The sequence below is a fragment of the Ambystoma mexicanum genome, chromosome 8 (genome assembly GCF_040938575.1).
Source record: "Ambystoma mexicanum isolate Mex_15411 chromosome 8, UKY_AmexF1_1, whole genome shotgun sequence".
NCBI classification, from domain to species: Eukaryota; Metazoa; Chordata; class Amphibia; order Caudata; family Ambystomatidae; genus Ambystoma; species Ambystoma mexicanum.
In genome coordinates, this window is record NC_090929.1 from 73,369,627 (window position 1) to 73,388,886 (window position 19,260).

The following is a 19,260-nucleotide window of genomic DNA, read 5'->3' on the forward strand; positions in this document are numbered from 1 at the left end:
TACCTTGTGCAGGTTTGTTATTTTGTCGAAGTCAAATGTGCCTTCCTGAGGGAAGTGTCCAGGTGACACATTCTGCGTGTACTCGTGCCATTTTTCCAGGAATTTACAGGTTTGGGCAAGTAGCGTTTATAAATAAAGTGAGCTGGACATCTTTTAGGAGGAAGTGGCACTTCTCTAGACTGCCCTGAACCCAATCTCACAGGGGTGAGACAAGCTATGACTTATTGCAGAACCTGGTGCATACCAAACGTTGCTGGGGCACTACGAGGCTGGTGGGGTTAGTACGGCACATAGCTGAGCGCTTTGTAGCATCTTTCCAGAGGTACAGCTGGTGAGACACAACCTCTGCTCCTCCCCCATTACAGAAATGTCAGGGACACGGGCAGGTGTCGGCCAAATCTATATCTAGATGACTACTGATCCAGAGTCTACATCCCCCGTTAAGCTACCTACAATACAGAGTGGTATTCCACTTTTCAGAGACAGGGTTTGGCAAAGTATCAAAGTAGAGACACAAAAGGATGACACAAAGCCCATTTGTTTTATCGGAGAGAATAAGCGAAAGAGGGCGAAGGGGGTGTGGAGGAGACATCCAGGGTCGGACTGGGACAAGAAATGGGTCCGGTCACCCAAAAAAAAATGGCCCACCCCTCGCCTCATGACCCTTTACCTCTGATGACATCACCAGAAGTGATGTCATTTGACCCCAACCCAAAGTGACATCCCGGGAAGTGTTGAAACATGACCTTTCACCCCTTGACATAACAGGAAGTGGTATCAAATAGCATTGTTCCTAAGTACACTAAATCACTGTGAATCCAAGCAGATGTCCAAGGCCAAATGATAATAGGTTATTGTATAGCACTTATGCTTAAGATCTTTTTTTTATAGAACACATTTGCATACAATATACCCAGCCTTTGTTGGCACTCATTTATTGCCCAAGAAGGATGAAAGGCTTTTTGAAAAAAAGAAAGTATCTGGAGAAAGAAAATCTTTTTTTTCAATTTATTTTTTCTCCAAACCGGCCCAGGCATGGCCAGAAACCGGCCCCACTCTGCAGGGGCCAATCCGACCCTGGAAACATCCTGCATCTTAAGGGGACAAAAGAAGCATGTGACAAGGGACAGCTGGAAGGAGCAGAGGTAATAGGGGAGTTTCTCTTTGGAACGAGAAGACTGCAGATCATCAAGGAGGAGAAAAAGTGGGCAAGTCGTCAGTATTGCCAAGATGCCAGGAGCGGGAGGAGAAGAGGGCCCGAGAAGAAAGCCAGGAGAAGGATTGCTGTGGCCCTTGCTTACTGAAGAATCAGGCCTTTGTCAAAGTCTGGCTCAGTGCCAACATCCTTCGTAATAAATGTACGAGACAAGTACCCTCCTGGACCAGACTCTGGGAGAGGAAGGGTATCCCTGCCATTCACTCGCTCAATCAACAAAACAGCCAAATAAGAAACATAGGCGTGTCCAGGGAGTGGCCTAGGGCAACACATGCTAACCATGGAATCTGATTGGCCACTCGATTATCCTATACTACGATAATGATCTGGTGTGTGTATTCGTACTTCATGCCACCCCACCTTGCGCCACCCCAGTCAAAAGAGTCTGGACACGCTACTGATATGAAAGCACAAGTACTACAAAAAGCATCAACCAATGTAGACTGGGTTACACAGAGAATGCACTAGAGTTTGACAAGAGACTTATTTGAGAAGTAGTTTTGCCATTACTCGAAATGAGGGGAAATCCGGACCAGTGTCTCGGGTTCACTTGGCGTTTTGACCCAGTTTTGTGTAACCCTCAAACTACACTTTCATGTTGTGCCTTTTGAAGAGACCACTTTGCTTTGTGAAAGGGGGATGGAGGAAAAGGTCACACAATTGCTCCGATTTGAAGTACTTCTGTCAGATCTGGGAAGAGTGAATCCACAAACACAGCGGATAAGAAGCTGATGGGCAGCTTTCTGAGCAATCTCCCCCTTCAGGTGAGCCGCCAATTAGAAAACACTTTTTACAGCGCAATTAATGTTCCCATGTACCCTTCCTGCAAGTAAATAAATCGCTGCACTACTCCGCCATTGCCAACATTTTGTATAAAGGTTTCTGCAGGGTTTATTTGTTTTTCTCCAGCAATTGTGTAAGATCCAAAGCAGGAAGAAAGACCCTGCTTTGCTCTCATGAACGCTCGAGAGAGGGATCACTGCCCGAGCCCAATACTGTTAAGTGCAGCACTTGGAATTCAGGAAAGATTTCCCCAAATCATAGTCTCAAAGGACGAAGGGCACGGGTGGGAGGAAAGATTCAATGTGTCAAACACTGGGATCCCTGGAAAATAGCTTGACTGCCACAGTTGCTAGTTTTTAGAAACCCAGGATAGGTATATGCTACAAAGCAACGGCAAGATGCCAGAAACAGTTCACAGTATCACACTGATCAATTAAATGTTTAGACATGCTGCAGAGGCTTCCAAGCCCAGATACTGATCCCAACATGCCAGACAGCGCATTGTAGGAGAAAGAAAACGTTCAACTATTCCTTGAAATCCAGAACTACTCACAGTTCCTGAGCTGGGAGAACTTCAATGCCAGGGAGAGGTTGCTGCGCGCCATCCGGGTCGAGATCTCATTCCAGCTGTTGCCACATGTGGCATGGTGCCTTTTTAACTCCTCAATTTCATCCTTCGAGTATCTGGCAAAGGTAGAAAATATGCATGTGTGTTTTTGCAGATATGGATTTATTTTCATTTCAGGTGGTTATGAGATGTCTAACAAAGGGTTCAGCTCTTCCGAAAGCACTCCTGGATCTAGCAACTGGACAATACAGCTCAAGCTGTCTTTCTAGCTTAACTTACTCTGTCTGCATCACCCGGAAAGCTTCATTAAACAGAGGAAGACCAAAGGGAGGCACACCTGGATCTGAAGCTCTGTAGTGCAGATTTCCAAAATCAACCGTGGGGGAGGATTTTAGGAGAACTTATGGTGAACAGAGAGACACTGGGGACAAGTCAAACCCAATCAAAGTAAGGCAACAGAGCGGCAAGGCTGTCTCAGGAAGGCTGAGCGCGTGGTCTGCCGCTACAATGAGTCAAACAGAACATCATCAATAATTCAAGTTAGGCTGGTAAATACAAAACTATACAATAATTTATTATTAGGCATTTAAAATGCACACTAAGCAAGTAAAACCTCTTAATAAAGCAATGTGGTAGGTCAGACTCAGGAGACTGTTTCAAATTAAGGTTCATTTCTCCTTTTGATTCAAAAGAACTATTCTTTCCCAAACTCCTTGATAGCCCTACTCCATACAAATGGAGGTAACAAGGGATGCGGTCAGTCTGTCAAGATGGTCAGACATAAATATTTTCCTAACCTACTTTCTCACCCTAGTGCTCAAAAGAAAATATATGACGTCAAGAGATGCTTTTTGGCATTGCCCACGGGAAAGGGGTGGCTGCTGGCTTCTGACCACCCGCCTTTCTGCCCCCCCACACACTGTGCCTCTTTACCAAAGGCCCTCTATTATGTTCACAGCATAAAACACAGTTTGTGTACAGCTGGCGTACTGTCTGGGTTCCAGATGGAGCTCTAGGGTTCTCCTTGAATTAGTCTCTGTCCTTCTCTCATCGGGGAGACTTTCGCATTTCCCACTTTACTCAGTCTGGGGTTCTTTCAGTCTCTTCCTCTACCCATCTGGGCTCACGCTTCCTCATTTCCCATTCTCGGCTCTTTGTTCTTTCACCCACCCAGCGTTTCTATTGCTCTCAGTTCCCCACTCCATGGTTTCTTTCCGTTTCTCTCCCCGCTCCAGGGCTCCTTGACTTTTTCCCACACAGGGGCTTCCCTTTGTTTCGCTCCACTCAGGGGGGTTTCTCTCCTCTTTCCACACCACTGGGTTTCCTGCTCCTTCTCTCCCCACTGTTTAGCTTCGTTGTTCCTCCCCCCACACCAGGGTTTCTTTGGGTTTCTCGCCCCACTATGGGCCTTCTCTCTCTGGCTTTGCTGTCCCGCCTCCCGTTCCTCATGAGCAACTGCGTACCTGTATCTGACAGGTGGTGCTCCCTGGGAGGGCTACCCATGCCATGTCTTGCTGTGGAGCTGCTTTCACGGCTCAACTGGACTCTGCGGCGGTGGTAGTCTCCTCCTGGTTCCCGCTGGCTCTGTGCAGGAGCTTGTGGGTGGTTCCTCCTCCAGACTCTGCCTCGGCCCACTGAGATACTCCGTTCTTGCTCAGGTTGCCACACCCGACGGCACAGGTTTCTCGGCATTCTCCTAGTACGGGCCTATGGGTGCAACGCAACATCTTGCGTTTAGTCTCTGCGAGCAGGTCTCTTCGCAATGTGCACTGCAGTGTTAATTCAACGCTCTGCATGGATACTCCATCCCGATTAATTCCTCGCTTGACATGACTTCAGGAGGACGGATTTCCAGTCATTCTACTGTTTTCCTAAATAGGATGAAATCAAGTTTGAGTCAGAAGCCGAGCCAGCCATGAGTTCTCACGCCTCTTAGTTCCTGCATACCCCATATAGAGGTTGGTCCCTGTGAAAAAAGGAGGGGGGACTTAAGTCTAAGGTTTCATTGTCCCTCAAGGGGTGCAGGACCCCATTTACCCTATACCCTTGGGGGGGAGGGGGGGTTCGAGGGGATAAGTATAGCAGGCTCACCTCCTTAATCCCAAAGGGGAGGGTCCCCCTTGGGGAGAGGTGACATGCTCCCTGGATTTGTCACAGCAAATATATACATTCACCATTTTGAGAAGAGAGAAAGCATATACTTCAATAACTAGTGAAACACATACAAGTATTTGTATGCATGTCATTCAGGTTAGACACTTAGGGCCTCACCACGAGTTTGGCCCGAGCCCTTAAATGTGGCGGTAACAGGAACGCATTTATGAGCTGGCTAAATCACAAGTTGGGTGGAAAATGCAATTTGTACATCCAGCTTTTTGCTGGAGGTAACAATTGCCATTTTCGGCGCCATTACCGCTGCCGCCATTACCGCCGGTGGCAATAGTGCTCCCAAGCACCATCGGGTCCTATGGACACAATAGGGAATGGGGATTTACCCCCCCCCCCACGCACCTCGTGCTCCGGCCAGACTGAGTTGTGGTAGCGCTATTAGCGTTGGGCATCATCCCTCAGCTCGCGATGAGGCCCTTAGAATAACCACAAAATAGCTCCCCTAACACTTAATGAGTCCAACCCTAAAATGGCTTGCAGCATTACGCCCTAATAGCAACAGTTACAAAGTTATACTTCACAGGTAGGTTTAAGAGATTTGGCCAATACCAGTTTTTATGACCACAAAGTCAAAAAGGTAAGTAAAGTTCAGGTGAGTAAACTTATTCAATCCCACTCACTAGGATAGGCCTAGGAAGGGATTCTTGACCAGGCCTGCAACGACCAAAGTCAAGCAAGTGCAGTTTAGGGACAGGACTTTGCGCTCATGTAACCCTATGGAGAACCGTGGAGGATGGGGGTAAAGGAACAGGCATGTTAAGTCCCCCACCAACGTCTCAGATTTCTCCAGAGACCACTGCTGAGGTTCCGGAAACCATTGGGGACAATCTTCTGTGGTTGGTATGGATGAGAAAGGTCCAGGGGTAGCGGTACAAAGGTCACTTTCAGACGCATTTAGTTTGTAGGTCGCAGTGCTTAGGAATCAGTTCCAGCGACCTTCCAGATGAACACCCAAACAAAGAAAATATGCAGACTTATGCGATGCAGGTGACCTCAGGACACCCCTAGGATGAAAAGACGACTGATGCAAAAGAAGTCACCACAGCCAGGTGGTGACAAGCAATCTTCCAGTGACAAACAAAGGAGCAGTTCCAGCACAACTTACGCTGATGCAAGAATGCTAGAAATGCAGGAGCGAGCATTTTGTTGTTCAAGTTGACGATCCTCCACGTTCAAAGAACGCACTCAGAACGGTAACAGCGAGGCAATCAAGGAGCGTGCTGGTCAGTCCACTAGTTGGTCCAAGAAACTGCCAAAGGCGCGATCCTAAAGCAAGGGTCATGTCTTTTTTCCCTACTAGTCCATGGGTCGAAGCACCAACATGGGTCTTTTTGAGATCAGTCAGAAGAGCAGGGCTTCACCTGGACATCACTGGAATTGGTGCTGTTCAGTTGCAGGGGGTCGCCATCTGGTCGTCAACGGGCTGCTCATCTTTATAGATGACTTGCTCCAACAGTGATCTGAAGAATGGCAGGAGTCCTACTTTTATCTAAGATCTGGACTGGAAGCTCACCCAAACCAACCAATAGTAAGGATATGCACAAGACAGGTAGCGGTTAGCCAATCAGGGATAGTCACTGGCCAACACAACTGCCCAGTGATGAGACATTCAAGCACCTGGACATGTACTGGGACCAGACAGTCCCAGCCACCACATACGGGCTCACACACAAACCACCCCTTTCCCTTCAAAAGCAGCAGCTGTCCCCAGCAAAGGGCATTCCATATATGGCATTTCCTTATCCGACAAAGCAGGACGAAGGCCAAAGAAAAATATGGCCAAAAGGACAAGCAAAAACCTTGCAGCACGGCCATTTTAGGGTGCTATTCACCTTTAGTAGCCCTTTGCAGTAAAGGCAAAAGTGCATGAGTAAAAAGTATAAAAACGTGGAAGAAAAATATCCACTTCCACCACCACATCCTAGGCACATTGCAAAGTTTACTAAAAAGTAATTAAAGAAAAAGCTATAAAAAGGATGCAAAGTATCCTAACCGCACTTCACTTTAAGGTGATGTGTGCAATTTGCTACCGAGTCAAAATCCCTTTTTTTTCCTCGAAAACAAAAAGGTCCATTTAGAAAGACCGCTCAGAGCGGTATAACTAAAGCAAACTGTCAAATCCCTGCCACACGAGTGCGCGCAGGGGCTGACAAGCATGGCCAGCCCGAACATGGAAGGTAAGTAAATTGTAATTGTAATGGGTTATTTATAAAGCGCTTAATACCCAGAGGTTTCAAAGCGCAGACCCTGGGATCAAACCTTTGTTTGCTCAGGGTCTTCTTGCTTCCAAGGCGAGCGCGTTGCCCCTGAGCTATCCTCCCAAGACTGTGCGTGTGTGTATGTTGTGACAAATCCCTAGATGTCGTCACTTCTCCCCGGGGGGCTAGTTGAGAGACCTTCCCATCAGGCCAGGTTGGTGAGGCTGCTATTAGATAGTCCTCCTGGGGGTGATACACAGCGGGAGGATCTCATGAGAAGGGACTTCCCGTTTGGGATTAGGGCGGACAATCTAGGATGCACAATTGGACACACAATCACACCCCACCCATACCTCCACACCCTAGGACCCCTCGGTCGTCTTCCAACCTCTTCTTGGACTCCAGGTCCATGTACTTCTGTCAGGTAGAAAAGTTGGGAACTGGGACAAAGAAGTACAGAGCCATGATGAACTCATGGCAGAAGCAGCCTAGTCTTCCAGGGAGGAATTATCCAAAGCAGAAACTTAAAAGTGAGAAAGAACTTACCTATAGGTCAAGCCCTCCACGGAGAAGCAGTGTTGGTGAAAGCTGCTCAGAGCATGAGATCTGTACAGTGGTAGACCGGGACACTGATAGAGGAAAAGGAGCATCTCTATCGGGTCAAGCAGCAGCAGACCCACAAGGCTGGCGAGGCACTAGCACAACCTCTGGGCGGAGGTGGACCGCCTGGTCCATAACCACTGCACAGACTGCAAGGAGCCGAGAGCTGCCGCAGTTACCAGGATGCTGTCGGAAGCCGGAGAGAAGCCAAAGCTGGCCAGTGCAGGAAGCCCCACAGGAAGATCCCAGAAGGTACGGGAGAGCATGCGCCAGCAGGTGGGGGCACGAGAAGGTCGGGTTCAGGAGCGGCAAGCAAGGAATGTGAAGCACGGGGATGGGACGCTTACTCTGAGAAAGACAGGAGTCATCTTCCTTGTGGCAGTACTTGGCAGGGAAGTGAACCAAGTGGGCTAGTACAAAGAGGCGAAACCCGAAGGGGATCTTACAAGTGTGAAAGTTGAAAAGGAAGACAAAGGGAAGGGGGGTCATTACCTTTGGGTATAGTGAACTACGAGCAAGATGTCAGGAGAAGGGAGCCATTATCCTGATAAATGGGGAAGAGGTCATTCACCCAGGCTTGAAAGGAGAGACCAAGGGAAGGAAGTAATTCCCCCTGGATACAGTGGAGCGTGAAGCTGACCGTGGAACCAACATGCCACAAGTCATTCTCCGGGTAGTGCTACATCTGCAAACAATGGGCAGAGAAGCCTGGGGAAGGGACTAAATCCCACTGGTTAAGGACAAGCCACAGTCAAGAGAAGGGAGTTATCTTGACAACTGAGAAAGCGGACCATGAAACCGCCAGCCAGGGGAAGGGAGTCATTCCGCCTGGAGTGGAGAAAATTAGCTTTCTGATACAGAGTGTTATAGGATTGGTTGTCCTGTGTGTAGTACTTGGACCAGGGGAAGGCAGTCATTCCCCCTGGTAAAGAACTTGCAAGGCAAATCACAACCAGTAACTGATACCCAGTCCAAGAGAAGGGAGTCATTCTCCTGGACGAAGAGCATTGGCACAACCTTCAGTTTAATTATTTATAAGTGTAAGAGACAGAGATGGGGATTATTGAAACAGGAGAGTGAACAGTTATAAGGACATTCTGACAATCCCGTTGAAGGCAGGCAAACCCCTCTTGGAGAAGTTACATTTTCTTCCCCAATAAAATGTCTATAGCAATCACTATGCCAACACCGTGTCAGCCTCCTCCTGCACCCTTACAATGTGTATGTTGGGGGGGCATTTTTGTAGCGTGGAAAGGAGGAGGAAGGGAAGTGCACGTGTTTTTATGTGGGGGCTGAGGAGTGTTTGTTGCATGGAAGGGAGGGCGAGTATGTGCGTTTGTGCCTGTGAGGAGAGGGCAGGTGGAACAGGAATGTTAATGGCGGGGATGTGGCAGAGGACCAAAGTGTGGCTCGGAGAGCGACACCCCCCGCCCCGACCACCTGCGGAATTCAAAAGTGAGGGCAAAAGTCCCCTGAAAGTGATAATTACTCATATTGAAGGCTGCATCAAATCATCCGTAAACAAAAATTTTTTGCACGCAGTTTTCAATATTCTGAAATATCACATAGAACCTGCAATTGTAACAATATGAGAAATTCAAAAAGAGTCATAGTCTCAGTACTGATCGTCTTGGGGACTAGTCAGTCTCCCCATTAGAGTGAGCAAGCGGGCAAGGGAAGTAAAGCAAAAGGTTTTACTTGTCTCCAAAAAGTCAGGACACAAGTCTAAACAAAACAAAAAGAAAGGGTGTGCCCCCTATAGAAGTCTATGGGGGGAAAGTAGCAGAAAGAAATTCTTTCCGAACATGCAAGCTGGTGAATTTTGTAACTTTGCTCTGTAGTTCAAGATGTAGGGTGTTAAGAAAGGGATACAAACTCAATTCAGAGTGGAAGTGGAGACTGGGCTGACCATGCCACTTGCAGCAGCCCCCAGAATGTAAATGGGGGCAGAAGGCGGCACATTGGGGGGCAAAAGTGATAACTAGGGACAGTAATGGCTACCACAGTGGTGTGTTGCTTTGGACAAAAGGAACTGCTGGTAATGGAAACGAAAGCACAGGCAGTGCAAGTGTTCGGGTCCAATGGTGCCGAAGACTTTTTCAAAAGTCACATTAGTATTGGTTTGTACCATGGCTCACTGGCAAGCACAGGTATGGGTGGTTTAGGCAAAAATGATGCCGAAATTGGAGCGAGAAGGGGCGGGGGGGGGGGGGGGGGAACAGTGTGGTACAATGGGCAGCTTTTTCTGCTCCTCAATAGCAAGTAAGATCTGTCCAAACTCTTGGGTGCGGTTTATTTTAGCAAATCGTGGGAATGATTTGCTTTAAGTCACAGCAATCTAGTGAAGTTGCAAGAAAGTTAGTTTTGGATTAGTCTTTTCTGTGACATTCTCGGGCATCATTGCTCAATGGTATACATACATAATAAAATGGCAAGTTCCATTTGCGGCAAAACAACAAAAGAAATGTGACCGACAATGGTTTATGGGGAATACAACCTGTGCTGCAAAGCTTTTTCGGGGAATCAATTTCTTTTTAAAGAACCCTCCAACTCGTACCAGCAACATTGTAATGGCACTGGAACCATGGGGAAAGTTCTTCATTCGAGCAATATCATTGGCAGGCATGTTGTATTCACTTGGGAACGATGCATTGAGGGGTTGAGAATCATTCTGCTCTTCTTTGAATCAAGTGGTTAATCCAGGAGGCTTTGCGATCACAGCAGTGAGGTTTTGCTCTTTGAATGATGATCTTAAAAAACCATTGGGAAAGTGGCAGTCAGAACTTGAGGTAGTGGGGTTCTAAACTGGAAATGTACTGGGAAAGCTGTAGTCAGGGCTCTGGGGGTCATTGCATCATTGGCATTTTTTCAAAAGCACATGTTTTATTAAACACAGAGGTAACAAGTTTAGGAGGATAAAAACATGATTACAGATTAGAAGATACTCAATGTCGGGTGAACATCTAATTTTACTGATTCTAGCTCGATGCAACGACAAAGCGTATGAAAATAGCTGCCAATTCATACAGTAAAAAGTAAGCATACAATTCCTAATCTGGCAAATGCAAGGAAATAAAAGAGTACAATTTCGTACAAAACATTAAAAAGACATTAGGGCTCATTACGAGTTGGACGGTGCAGGAAAAAAAAGGAGGTAATTCGGTTTACCTCCATTAAACTAAAGGTTTGCTGATATTACCTTCCGGAGGCAACTCTTCCACTTTACCTCCAAAAATCGGTGGCATTACCATCCGGTAAAATCCCCAATGCAGTCCTATGACTCCATAAAATGGGGATTTACACAGCCGAACGACCACTTATAATTTAGCAGTATTACCGCCAGAGGTAATACCACCTGACCAAGTGGCAGCATCAGTAATTCAGTTTGCCAAAATTCACTGGCCACTGGCTTGTGTTTTAATCCCAGAAATGGCTTTGAAAGCCAGCAATGTCCCGAGAAAGCTTCTGCTGGGGGTCTAGAAGAACAAGTTACTTTCTTACCTAGTAACATTCTTTCGATGGGATGTTACTCAGACGTATTCCACATCTATGACAGGTAATCACCACAGCTGTACTGTTTCGGAAAAGTTTCGGCGTCTGCATCCTGCGTCGATGACGCCGATACGTTCCCTCGAGGGCCTCCGTCGAGCCAATGTCACAAGATGTTATAAGTAGGACGCACGACGCCCGTCGCCTCAGTTGTAGTTTTTTTCCCAGAACGTGTGGCACCAATCTTCTGCCAGTATGACTACAGAAAGCCTTGCGGAAACGTAAGCTGCAATCACATAAGAAATTCTGTAGAGGGGCAGGTCGGGAGGGTGCGATGTGGAATACGTCGGAGGAACATCCCATCGAAAGAACGTTACCAAGTAAGAAAGTAACTTGTTCTTCGAAGGGATTGTGTTCTCCGACGTATTCCACATCTATGACAGACTCTCAAAGCAGTACCAACGTATGGAGGTGGGAAAAGAATTTAGAATTTTAGAATGCCCAATTAAATAGCAGAATAGAGGACCGCCTTGCCAAAGGCCAAATCTTGCCCATGGATAGAATCCAGGGAGTAGTGTTTTACAAAAGCATGGACAGAGGCCCATGTGGCTGCTTGACAAATGTTACGAATGGGAACACCCCTCTGCAGAGCAGTAGAGGCAGCCACAGCCCTAGTAGAATGGGCAAGTAAGCCTACCGGAGGGTCCATACCCGCCAAACGGTAACATTCAGAAATTGTCAAGCTAATCCATCTAGATAAAGTCTGCTTAGTAACGGCTTGTCCCAAACGCCTTCCAGCGTATCCTACAAAGAGCTGATCGTCCACTCTGACCCTGGAAATGCGTGAGATGTAGAAACTTAAAGCTCTCCTAGGATCCAACCTATGGAGCCTCTCCTCTTCCTTACCAGGATGCGGAGGAGGATAGAACGCCGGAAGAATGACCTACTGGCTTAAATTAAATTCCGACACAGCTTTCGGAAGAAAAGAAGGACGAACCCTAAGGACAACCCTGTCCTTATGAAACACTGTGAAAGATGGCTAAGCGGAAAGTGCCTGCAACTCACTCTCTCTGCGAGCGGAAGTAACCGCAACTAAAAATAGAGTTTTAAAGGTCAACAGTCTCAAAGGACAAGAATGTAAGGGCTCAAACGGAGCTCTCATCAGGAACTTTAACACTAAATTCAAATCCCAACCAGGCACCTGGAAAGGTGAAGGTGGAAACACATTAGTAAGCCCTTTAAGAAACTGAGAAATCAAAGGAATCTTAAAATAAGAACACTTCTCAGACGAGCGCTTCAATATGGACAGCGCCGCCAGGTAACCCTTTGGTACCCACTTGCAGGCCCTTGTGGGCTAACGAAAGCAAAAAAAGACACCCACAGGAATGGCACATGAAAAAGGATCCACATTCTTAACCCTGCACCAGTAAGAAAGTAACTTGTTCTTCGAAGGGATTGTGTTCTCCGACGTATATATACCAGTCGCAGAACTTTCTCCAACAGCAACGGTACAGGGAGGTCCCAATCCTTGTATCTCAACCTTTCAGAAACCAAGCATGAAGGTTGAGAGACTTGACCTCTGGATGGAGAACCCAACCCCCCTGCCGTGAGAGCAGATTGTCTCGATAGGGAAGACAGCGTGGAGGGCAGATGGACATGCCGGAGCAATGAGGATCATTCGGGAACCGAACCTCCCTAACGTCCGCAACACTTGCGGGACAACAGGGACTGGAGGAAACGCGTACAGCAGTGGGAAGGACCACTCCACTACGAACGCGTCCCCTAAGACTCCTCTTATAGGAAGTTCCCGCGAGCAGAATCTTTCACACTTCCGGTTGACACTGGTGGTGAAGAGATCCACTTCCGGGGTCCCCGAAAGGGCGAAGATCTTCAAGAGAACCTCCTGAGCCAGCTCCCACTCGCGAGACTGTGCTCTGCCTGCTCAGTGGGTCCGCTGCCTCATTTTCGTCTCTGGACAGATGAACTGCCGAGATCGAAATTTCCTGCTGGATGGCCCGGAACCAGAGCTGCATCGCCTCTCTGCACAGAAGGAGAGACCCTGCCCCTCCCTTTTTGTTGAGGAAGTGCATGGCCACTGTATTGTCCGTCAGAATCAGGACATTCTTCCCCCGCACAGACGGCAGAAAAGCCTTCAGGGCTAGCCTGACGGCCCTCAGTTCCAACAGATTGATATGGAGTCTAGACCAACGACCGCTGACTGTCAACTTGTTGGCATGAGCTCCCCATCCTGTGAGGGTTGCGTCCGTCAAGATAGTCACCTCCGGCCAGGGTAGCCAAAATGGAGCCCCCTTCAACATATTGCCTTCGACGGCCCACCACAGAAGATCCTTGGCGACCGAGGGCGGCACCTGAACGGGATCCGACATCCTGCCGGAGGACTGTGAGCACTGCATCTTGAGAGCCCGCTGCAGAGATCTCCTCCGCAGCCTGGCCTCTGGCACCAGGAGAATGCAGGATGCCATGAGGCCTAGCAACCTCAAGAACTCGAATGCCAGGAGACTCTGGGCATGTTCAAACTTGTGCACCATCTGCAGAATGTGATGAGCCCTCACCTGGGGAGGCGAACACTGCCCCAGGGATGTGTCGAGCACTGCTCCGATGTACTGGAGCCGCTGGGTAGGTGTCAAGTGGGACTTCTTTAAGTTGAGGGAGAAGCCCAGCTTGTGAAGGGAGTGGCAGGTGAGATGATCCAGGACTAGCTCGGGAGAGCGCGCCCTGATCAACCAATCGCCCAGGTAGGGGTAGAACTGAAAACCCCCTTTCCTGAGATACGCTGCCAACACCACCATGAGTTTGGTGAAGACCCTCGGGGCTGAGGTCAATCCGAACGGCAGGACCCGAAAATGAAAGTGTGAGTCGCCAATCGCAAACCTCAGGTACTTCTTGTGCTTGGGATGAATCGGCACATGAAAGTTAGCGTCCTTGAGGTCGAGACACCAACCAGTCCTGAAGTTGAAGGGCCTGAGGACTTGAGAGAGAGTAACCATCTTGAACTTGTCCTTCCTCAGGAGCTTGTTCAAACCACGCAAGTCTATGATGGGTCTCAATCCCTCATCCTTTTTCGGGATCCAAAAATATGGGGAATAGCATCCCTTGCTCCTTTCCGCTACAGGCACCAGTTCCATGGTGCCTTTCTCAAGCAGGGATTTGATTTCCTGCGCAAGGAGCGGATCTGGACTCTTCAAAGAGAGTTTCCCCGGTGGATTGTCGTGAGGCCTCTGCCGGAAAGGAAGACAGTAGCCATGGGCTATGATCTCCAGAACCCGCACATCTGAAGTAATGGCACGCCATTCTACAAGATGCTGCGCCAGCCTTCCCCCAACCGGCGAACCATGGGACATGGCCTCATGACTGAGCTGAAGCAGCTGCGGCAGTGCCTGAGGGCAAGGAGGCAACTGCCTGAGCAGCCTTGGCACCTAGAGTTCCTTGTTTTCCACCTCTGGTACTCCTACTTTCACCCCTTTGACTAGCAGCTCCCCTCGACGTACCAAAGGTAGAGTAGTATCGAAATGAACCTCCCCTCTATTGCTGTCCACTAGGACGAAAAGGCGGAGGTTGGCGAACTGCAGCGCTCAACGACTTTGCTGCAGCTTTAGAGGTCTGCAACCTCTCAAGGCTCTCGTCAGCCTTGCTGCCAAAAAGATGTTCACCATCAAAGGGCATGTTGAGAAGCCGGGCTTCCGCAACCACGCAAATCTTCACATCATGGTGCTCGCCGCCATGAACCAGCTGTCACAGTCTGCCACGTCCAGACCCGACGGATTCACACATGGTATCCTTGCCATCTTGTACAAGGGCAAGAAAGCCATCCCGTTCCTCCCCTTCAGGAATATGTTCAGCCGCCAAAGAAACGAATTCCACAGAGTGTGAGTGTAACATGCTAAGGCACACACAGAGTTGGCTGCTTTCAAAGCCATACCCCCTGCAGAAAATACTTTCTTCGCCCAACCGTCAAAACGTTTGTCGTCCCCATCATGAGGGATGGTAGGGTACGACATCTGCTTTGCTGGGGCCGTAGCCGCCTGCACCACCAAACTCTCCGGAGTTGGGTGCACTGACAAGTAGCAGGGGTCACCACTGACTGGATTGTACTTTTTCAGCAACAACTTACTCACTGCCGGGAGACTCTCCGGAGAGGTGTCCAGACCACTGGCGTCGTGCAAAGACTGACGCAGGTCTTCCATCTGGCTATGACCAGACAACAGCTCATCAGGAACCAAACCTTCATCAGACCCTTCATCCACCTCAGAGATGTAATCCAGAGGCTGGAATAAATCCCTGGATGAGGGCACGGAAAAAGGTTCAAATACAGTCCTCACCGACTTCTTCAGGGCCTTCCTCAGAGTTTCCACCTATGCACGGGGTACCTCCGGTAACGCAATCGGCGTCGATGTCGAGCGTGGCGCCGATGGCTTCGAAACAGGCCTCGAGGGCGGTGCCCCGAGCGTGTCCTTCGACGGCCTCGGCGCAGATGGCGTCGACTTCCTTGAAGGCGGAGCCTCGAGAGAGTCCCTCGACGGACATGGCGCCGACATCTTCTTAGAAGACCTCACAGGCTTCGACGGTCTCGAGGGCGTTGAGGACCAGGGCTGGAGCGGGCATGGCTACAGTGATCCACTTTGTCCGATCTGGACCTCAACGGCTCCCGATGATCGCGCCGACCACCCGAGCCCGAAGGCGTGCGAGCGGTGGCCCGAGCGCATTCCCTTCCGGCTTCTCTCGAAGGCGTGGACGGAACAGAGCCCTGCGATTCGAAAATCGCCATCATCTCCTTACGAAATGCGTCCCATTCTGCAGGAGAGGAATGCTTGTTGGTACAAGCAACCCGCGTCTGGCGGAGTCCTTCGGACGAGGACAGCGACCGGTGCCGGCACTTCCGCGAGTGCCTGGAAGAGGCAGAGGAACGGCGGGAACCACTCCGGGACCGAGAACCCCTGGACTTACGCCAATGCAGAGAGTCGCCCCTCGAATAGTCGGTCGAAAGCCCAGCGGATTTCAACTTTCGGGGTTTGGAAACCCTACTTACAGATAGCTTCTTCTTCCGCTCCTGGAAGGCCTTTGACGTCAAAGACTGGCAAACATCACAGTCATCGGTGGCGTGGTACTCGCTGAGGCACCAGAGGCAGACATTGTGCGGGTCCGTAAGCGACATCTTGGAACCGCAGTCCCGACACTTCATGAATCCCGACCGCGGGGTAGAAGACGAAGACATGATATCTTCACAAACAACGAAGTTCGAAGAACCGATAGAAATCAGAAGAACCGAGGCGCGCCGAGATCTCCGAAGCAAACACGTTCGCAGAAAAAACAGAACTGAGGCTACGGGCGTTGTGCGTCCTACTTATAACATCCGGTGACGTCGGCTCGACGGAGGCCCTCGAGGGAACGTATCGACGTCATCGGCGCAGGACATTTTCCGAACCAGCACAGCTGTGGTGATTACCTGTCATGTGGAATACGTCGGAGGACACAATCCCTTAGAATTGTAGATTGTACAGTAATTTGCAGTTTGGCTTCTGCAGCATCATTCTCTCTTCCGAATGTAGGAGGAATGTCCAGCAGTTTCCTTAGAACTGCAATTGTCGCAAATGTGGCCAGTGCTAGTTCAGTCAGACCCTCGTTTTTTGTCCTTTTTTATGGGGGAAGATTGACAAAACAGGCAAGAATGTTAGTGTGGGGTTGAGGTTTAAAAGGCACCTATAGGTTCTCGTGGTTTACTTAAAGATGGAGTCCCTCACTTGCAATAGTCTACGCAAAAGATGGAGAGAGGTGGGACAAATGATAGTGTTCATACCACACAGGTTTCTGGTCTTTTAGGCATTCTAGTCTCCATCTAAATCCTTTGACCTATGCATAAGCATAGGGGTATATAGCGCTGTGCCCTCTTTCTGGCACAAGACTGGGGTTGGGAAGAATGCCTATGGCTTCTGTGGTTTTCTAAAACAATGGATCAATCGACACAAAAGGTGATGTGATGGGGTGAAAGAACTGTAGTGCACACAGGTCTGCTGGCAATTCTGGTCTCTCTGGATTATTTGATCCAAGTATAATCTTCGGGATGTAGCACCAACCATGCATCATGTCAGCCTCAGGGTTATAGCTCACAGCATCTTTCTTGCTTCTCACAGACTGTTGTCACAGTGATATAGCGCCCAGCACGCTTCTTGAACCAATCCGAGTTATATAGTGCACACCTCGCCGCCATTTGTAATCTTTCCAGGCATGGTGTGCCTGGATCCTATCTTCAGCCTTCACACAGTCTCAGGCATACAGTACTAGGTCACACTATTAGGTGTGCCACACACCTTGCTTTAAGGATCTAGTGCTCAATTTACGTGGATAGCAGTTCAGCACCTTTAATTCTGTCAGGGGCAAAAGTCCTCTGTATGCCACTAGCTCCTGCAGGTAGGGCCAGGTAGCTTAGTTGCTCTACAAATGGTTTCTACGCTGTAGCGCTGGGGAGTTTTCTGTGCTCTGACTGCTCCATGACTCTGCTCTGGCTAACTGCCTCCCTTACATCTCCGTTAACATTAACTACATTGGCCTCCTTGTCATAGGCCATAGTGTTAGATCAGAAAGTAATTTTAACTCCTCGTTTGTTGGCTTTTTGGAACCCAAACATTTTTGCTGAAAGGAAGAGGAGGTCCCCCTGAGTGTGTTCCACATTGGTACCAGGGTAGAAGTACTACAAAAGTGTCCCATGCATTTCCCCTGCTGAGTTCACTCACCCTAAATACATGTGTTAAGTGTCAGACACGTAGCAGCTATAAACTTTATTTGGCTGCTCAAAGCTGAAGGCTTTTTACAACGTTGCTAGCGACTTGCTCCATTAACACAGTGACTACCAGGGACTGTGTAAGCCCTGTAACCTAGTCATTTTGTTGTGTGGTGGTTCTTTCTGCGTTTTAGTTTGTGCGCACTTTGGCACTCTTCCGAGCCCACAAATAATCAGTGGAGTGACATCCAGCTCCGACTGAAAGTCTTGCAGATGCTTTATTCAAAAGCTCCTGCATCTATGCCTGTGAAATAAGTTTGGATGGCCAATTCTAATTGGATAGCCATCAGGATCCAAGCCTTGTGTGTGCATTTATCTGTGGTGTTCCTGAGAAATCCCTGTGAACCTACCTGAATTTGCATCAGAATAGCAGTAGCTGAAGAGGATGCAATCCTGAAGATCTTTGGAGTGGGCCTGTGCTGCTGCTTCTGGGTCGTCTTGAGACAACGCACTGCTCCTTCCCATGCTGGGAAATCCGTTTTCCACACGCCCCTCGCTCCTTATGATCCAATGGATCCTTCAACCACAGCCCTGTTGAGCTTCTGCTACCTAGGTCTGCGACTTGGACACAAGAGAGTGCACCTTTCTGCCTTACTAGAAGCATGTGGTTAGGCCGGCAATCCTCTTAGGCTCCAACATGGGGCATCTTGAGCTGGAACATGCGTCCATTCTTCGAGGCACCAATTTGCGTGAAGTCCCTCATCCTTCTTGAAAAATCACAGGCCTGAATCTAAAGGCCAGCTACAAAACCATTATATTGAAAAAAGACAGTCACAAGAGGGCACGGATGGTGTGGTGTTCAAACAGTTAGGATGCATGCTGAGCAGTCGAAAAGCAGAATATACTGTGGTATATCCCTGCTCTGCAAGCCCAGTTGTCTTCCACCCTAAGGGTCGACTCTCACAGGTGTGCTGAAATGGAAATCGCTGGCATCATTCAACTGTGCCTGGGGGCTTTGTGTGCCATCCTTGAATCAGGTTTCAGATTCACAACCTGTAAAACCCGAAGTCTCCTTTGACCAATGCATCCTAGAACTGCTGGCAGTTACCACAGGACCCATATCAGCCTCTTCCACACCCTTGTCAGCCATTTGGCCCGACATAGGTGACTGGTGGCCATCTCCAGTCAATGGGAGCTCGGTGTGCAGAGCATCTTCCAATGTACCAAGAGGAGGAGAGCCATCATCGCCACTGATACGGTCTGTCCACCCCTGCAACCTCCCTCTACAGGCTTTCGGGCTGTGGCACCTGGGATGGGATCTTGTATGGTGGAGTCCGTCATCATTGCCAGTGGGAAGGTCCGCAGCTCCTCAGGAACTACTTTGCTGCACTTTCATCATAACTGGGAGCTGAACCGCTTTGGTTTCTATGGACAAATAAACTCCCTAAAATTACTTGATATATACCAATCTGTACATTTGTAGTCAAGACTTGTCCCTAGT

The 19,260-nt window shown here is 48.9% G+C and overlaps 1 protein-coding gene across 2 annotated transcripts in view; it reads right to left on the reverse strand.

The window, feature by feature from the left end:
• The window catches only part of TTF1 (transcription termination factor 1), a 262,798-nt gene that overhangs the window by 162,035 nt on the left and 81,503 nt on the right, over positions 1–19,260 (reverse strand). For both annotated transcript variants that reach the window (XM_069609307.1, XM_069609308.1), the window contains exon 7: positions 2,553–2,683. In XM_069609307.1, the coding sequence (XP_069465408.1) occupies positions 2,553–2,683 (131 nt within the window). The remainder of the gene's footprint in view (positions 1–2,552; positions 2,684–19,260) is intronic.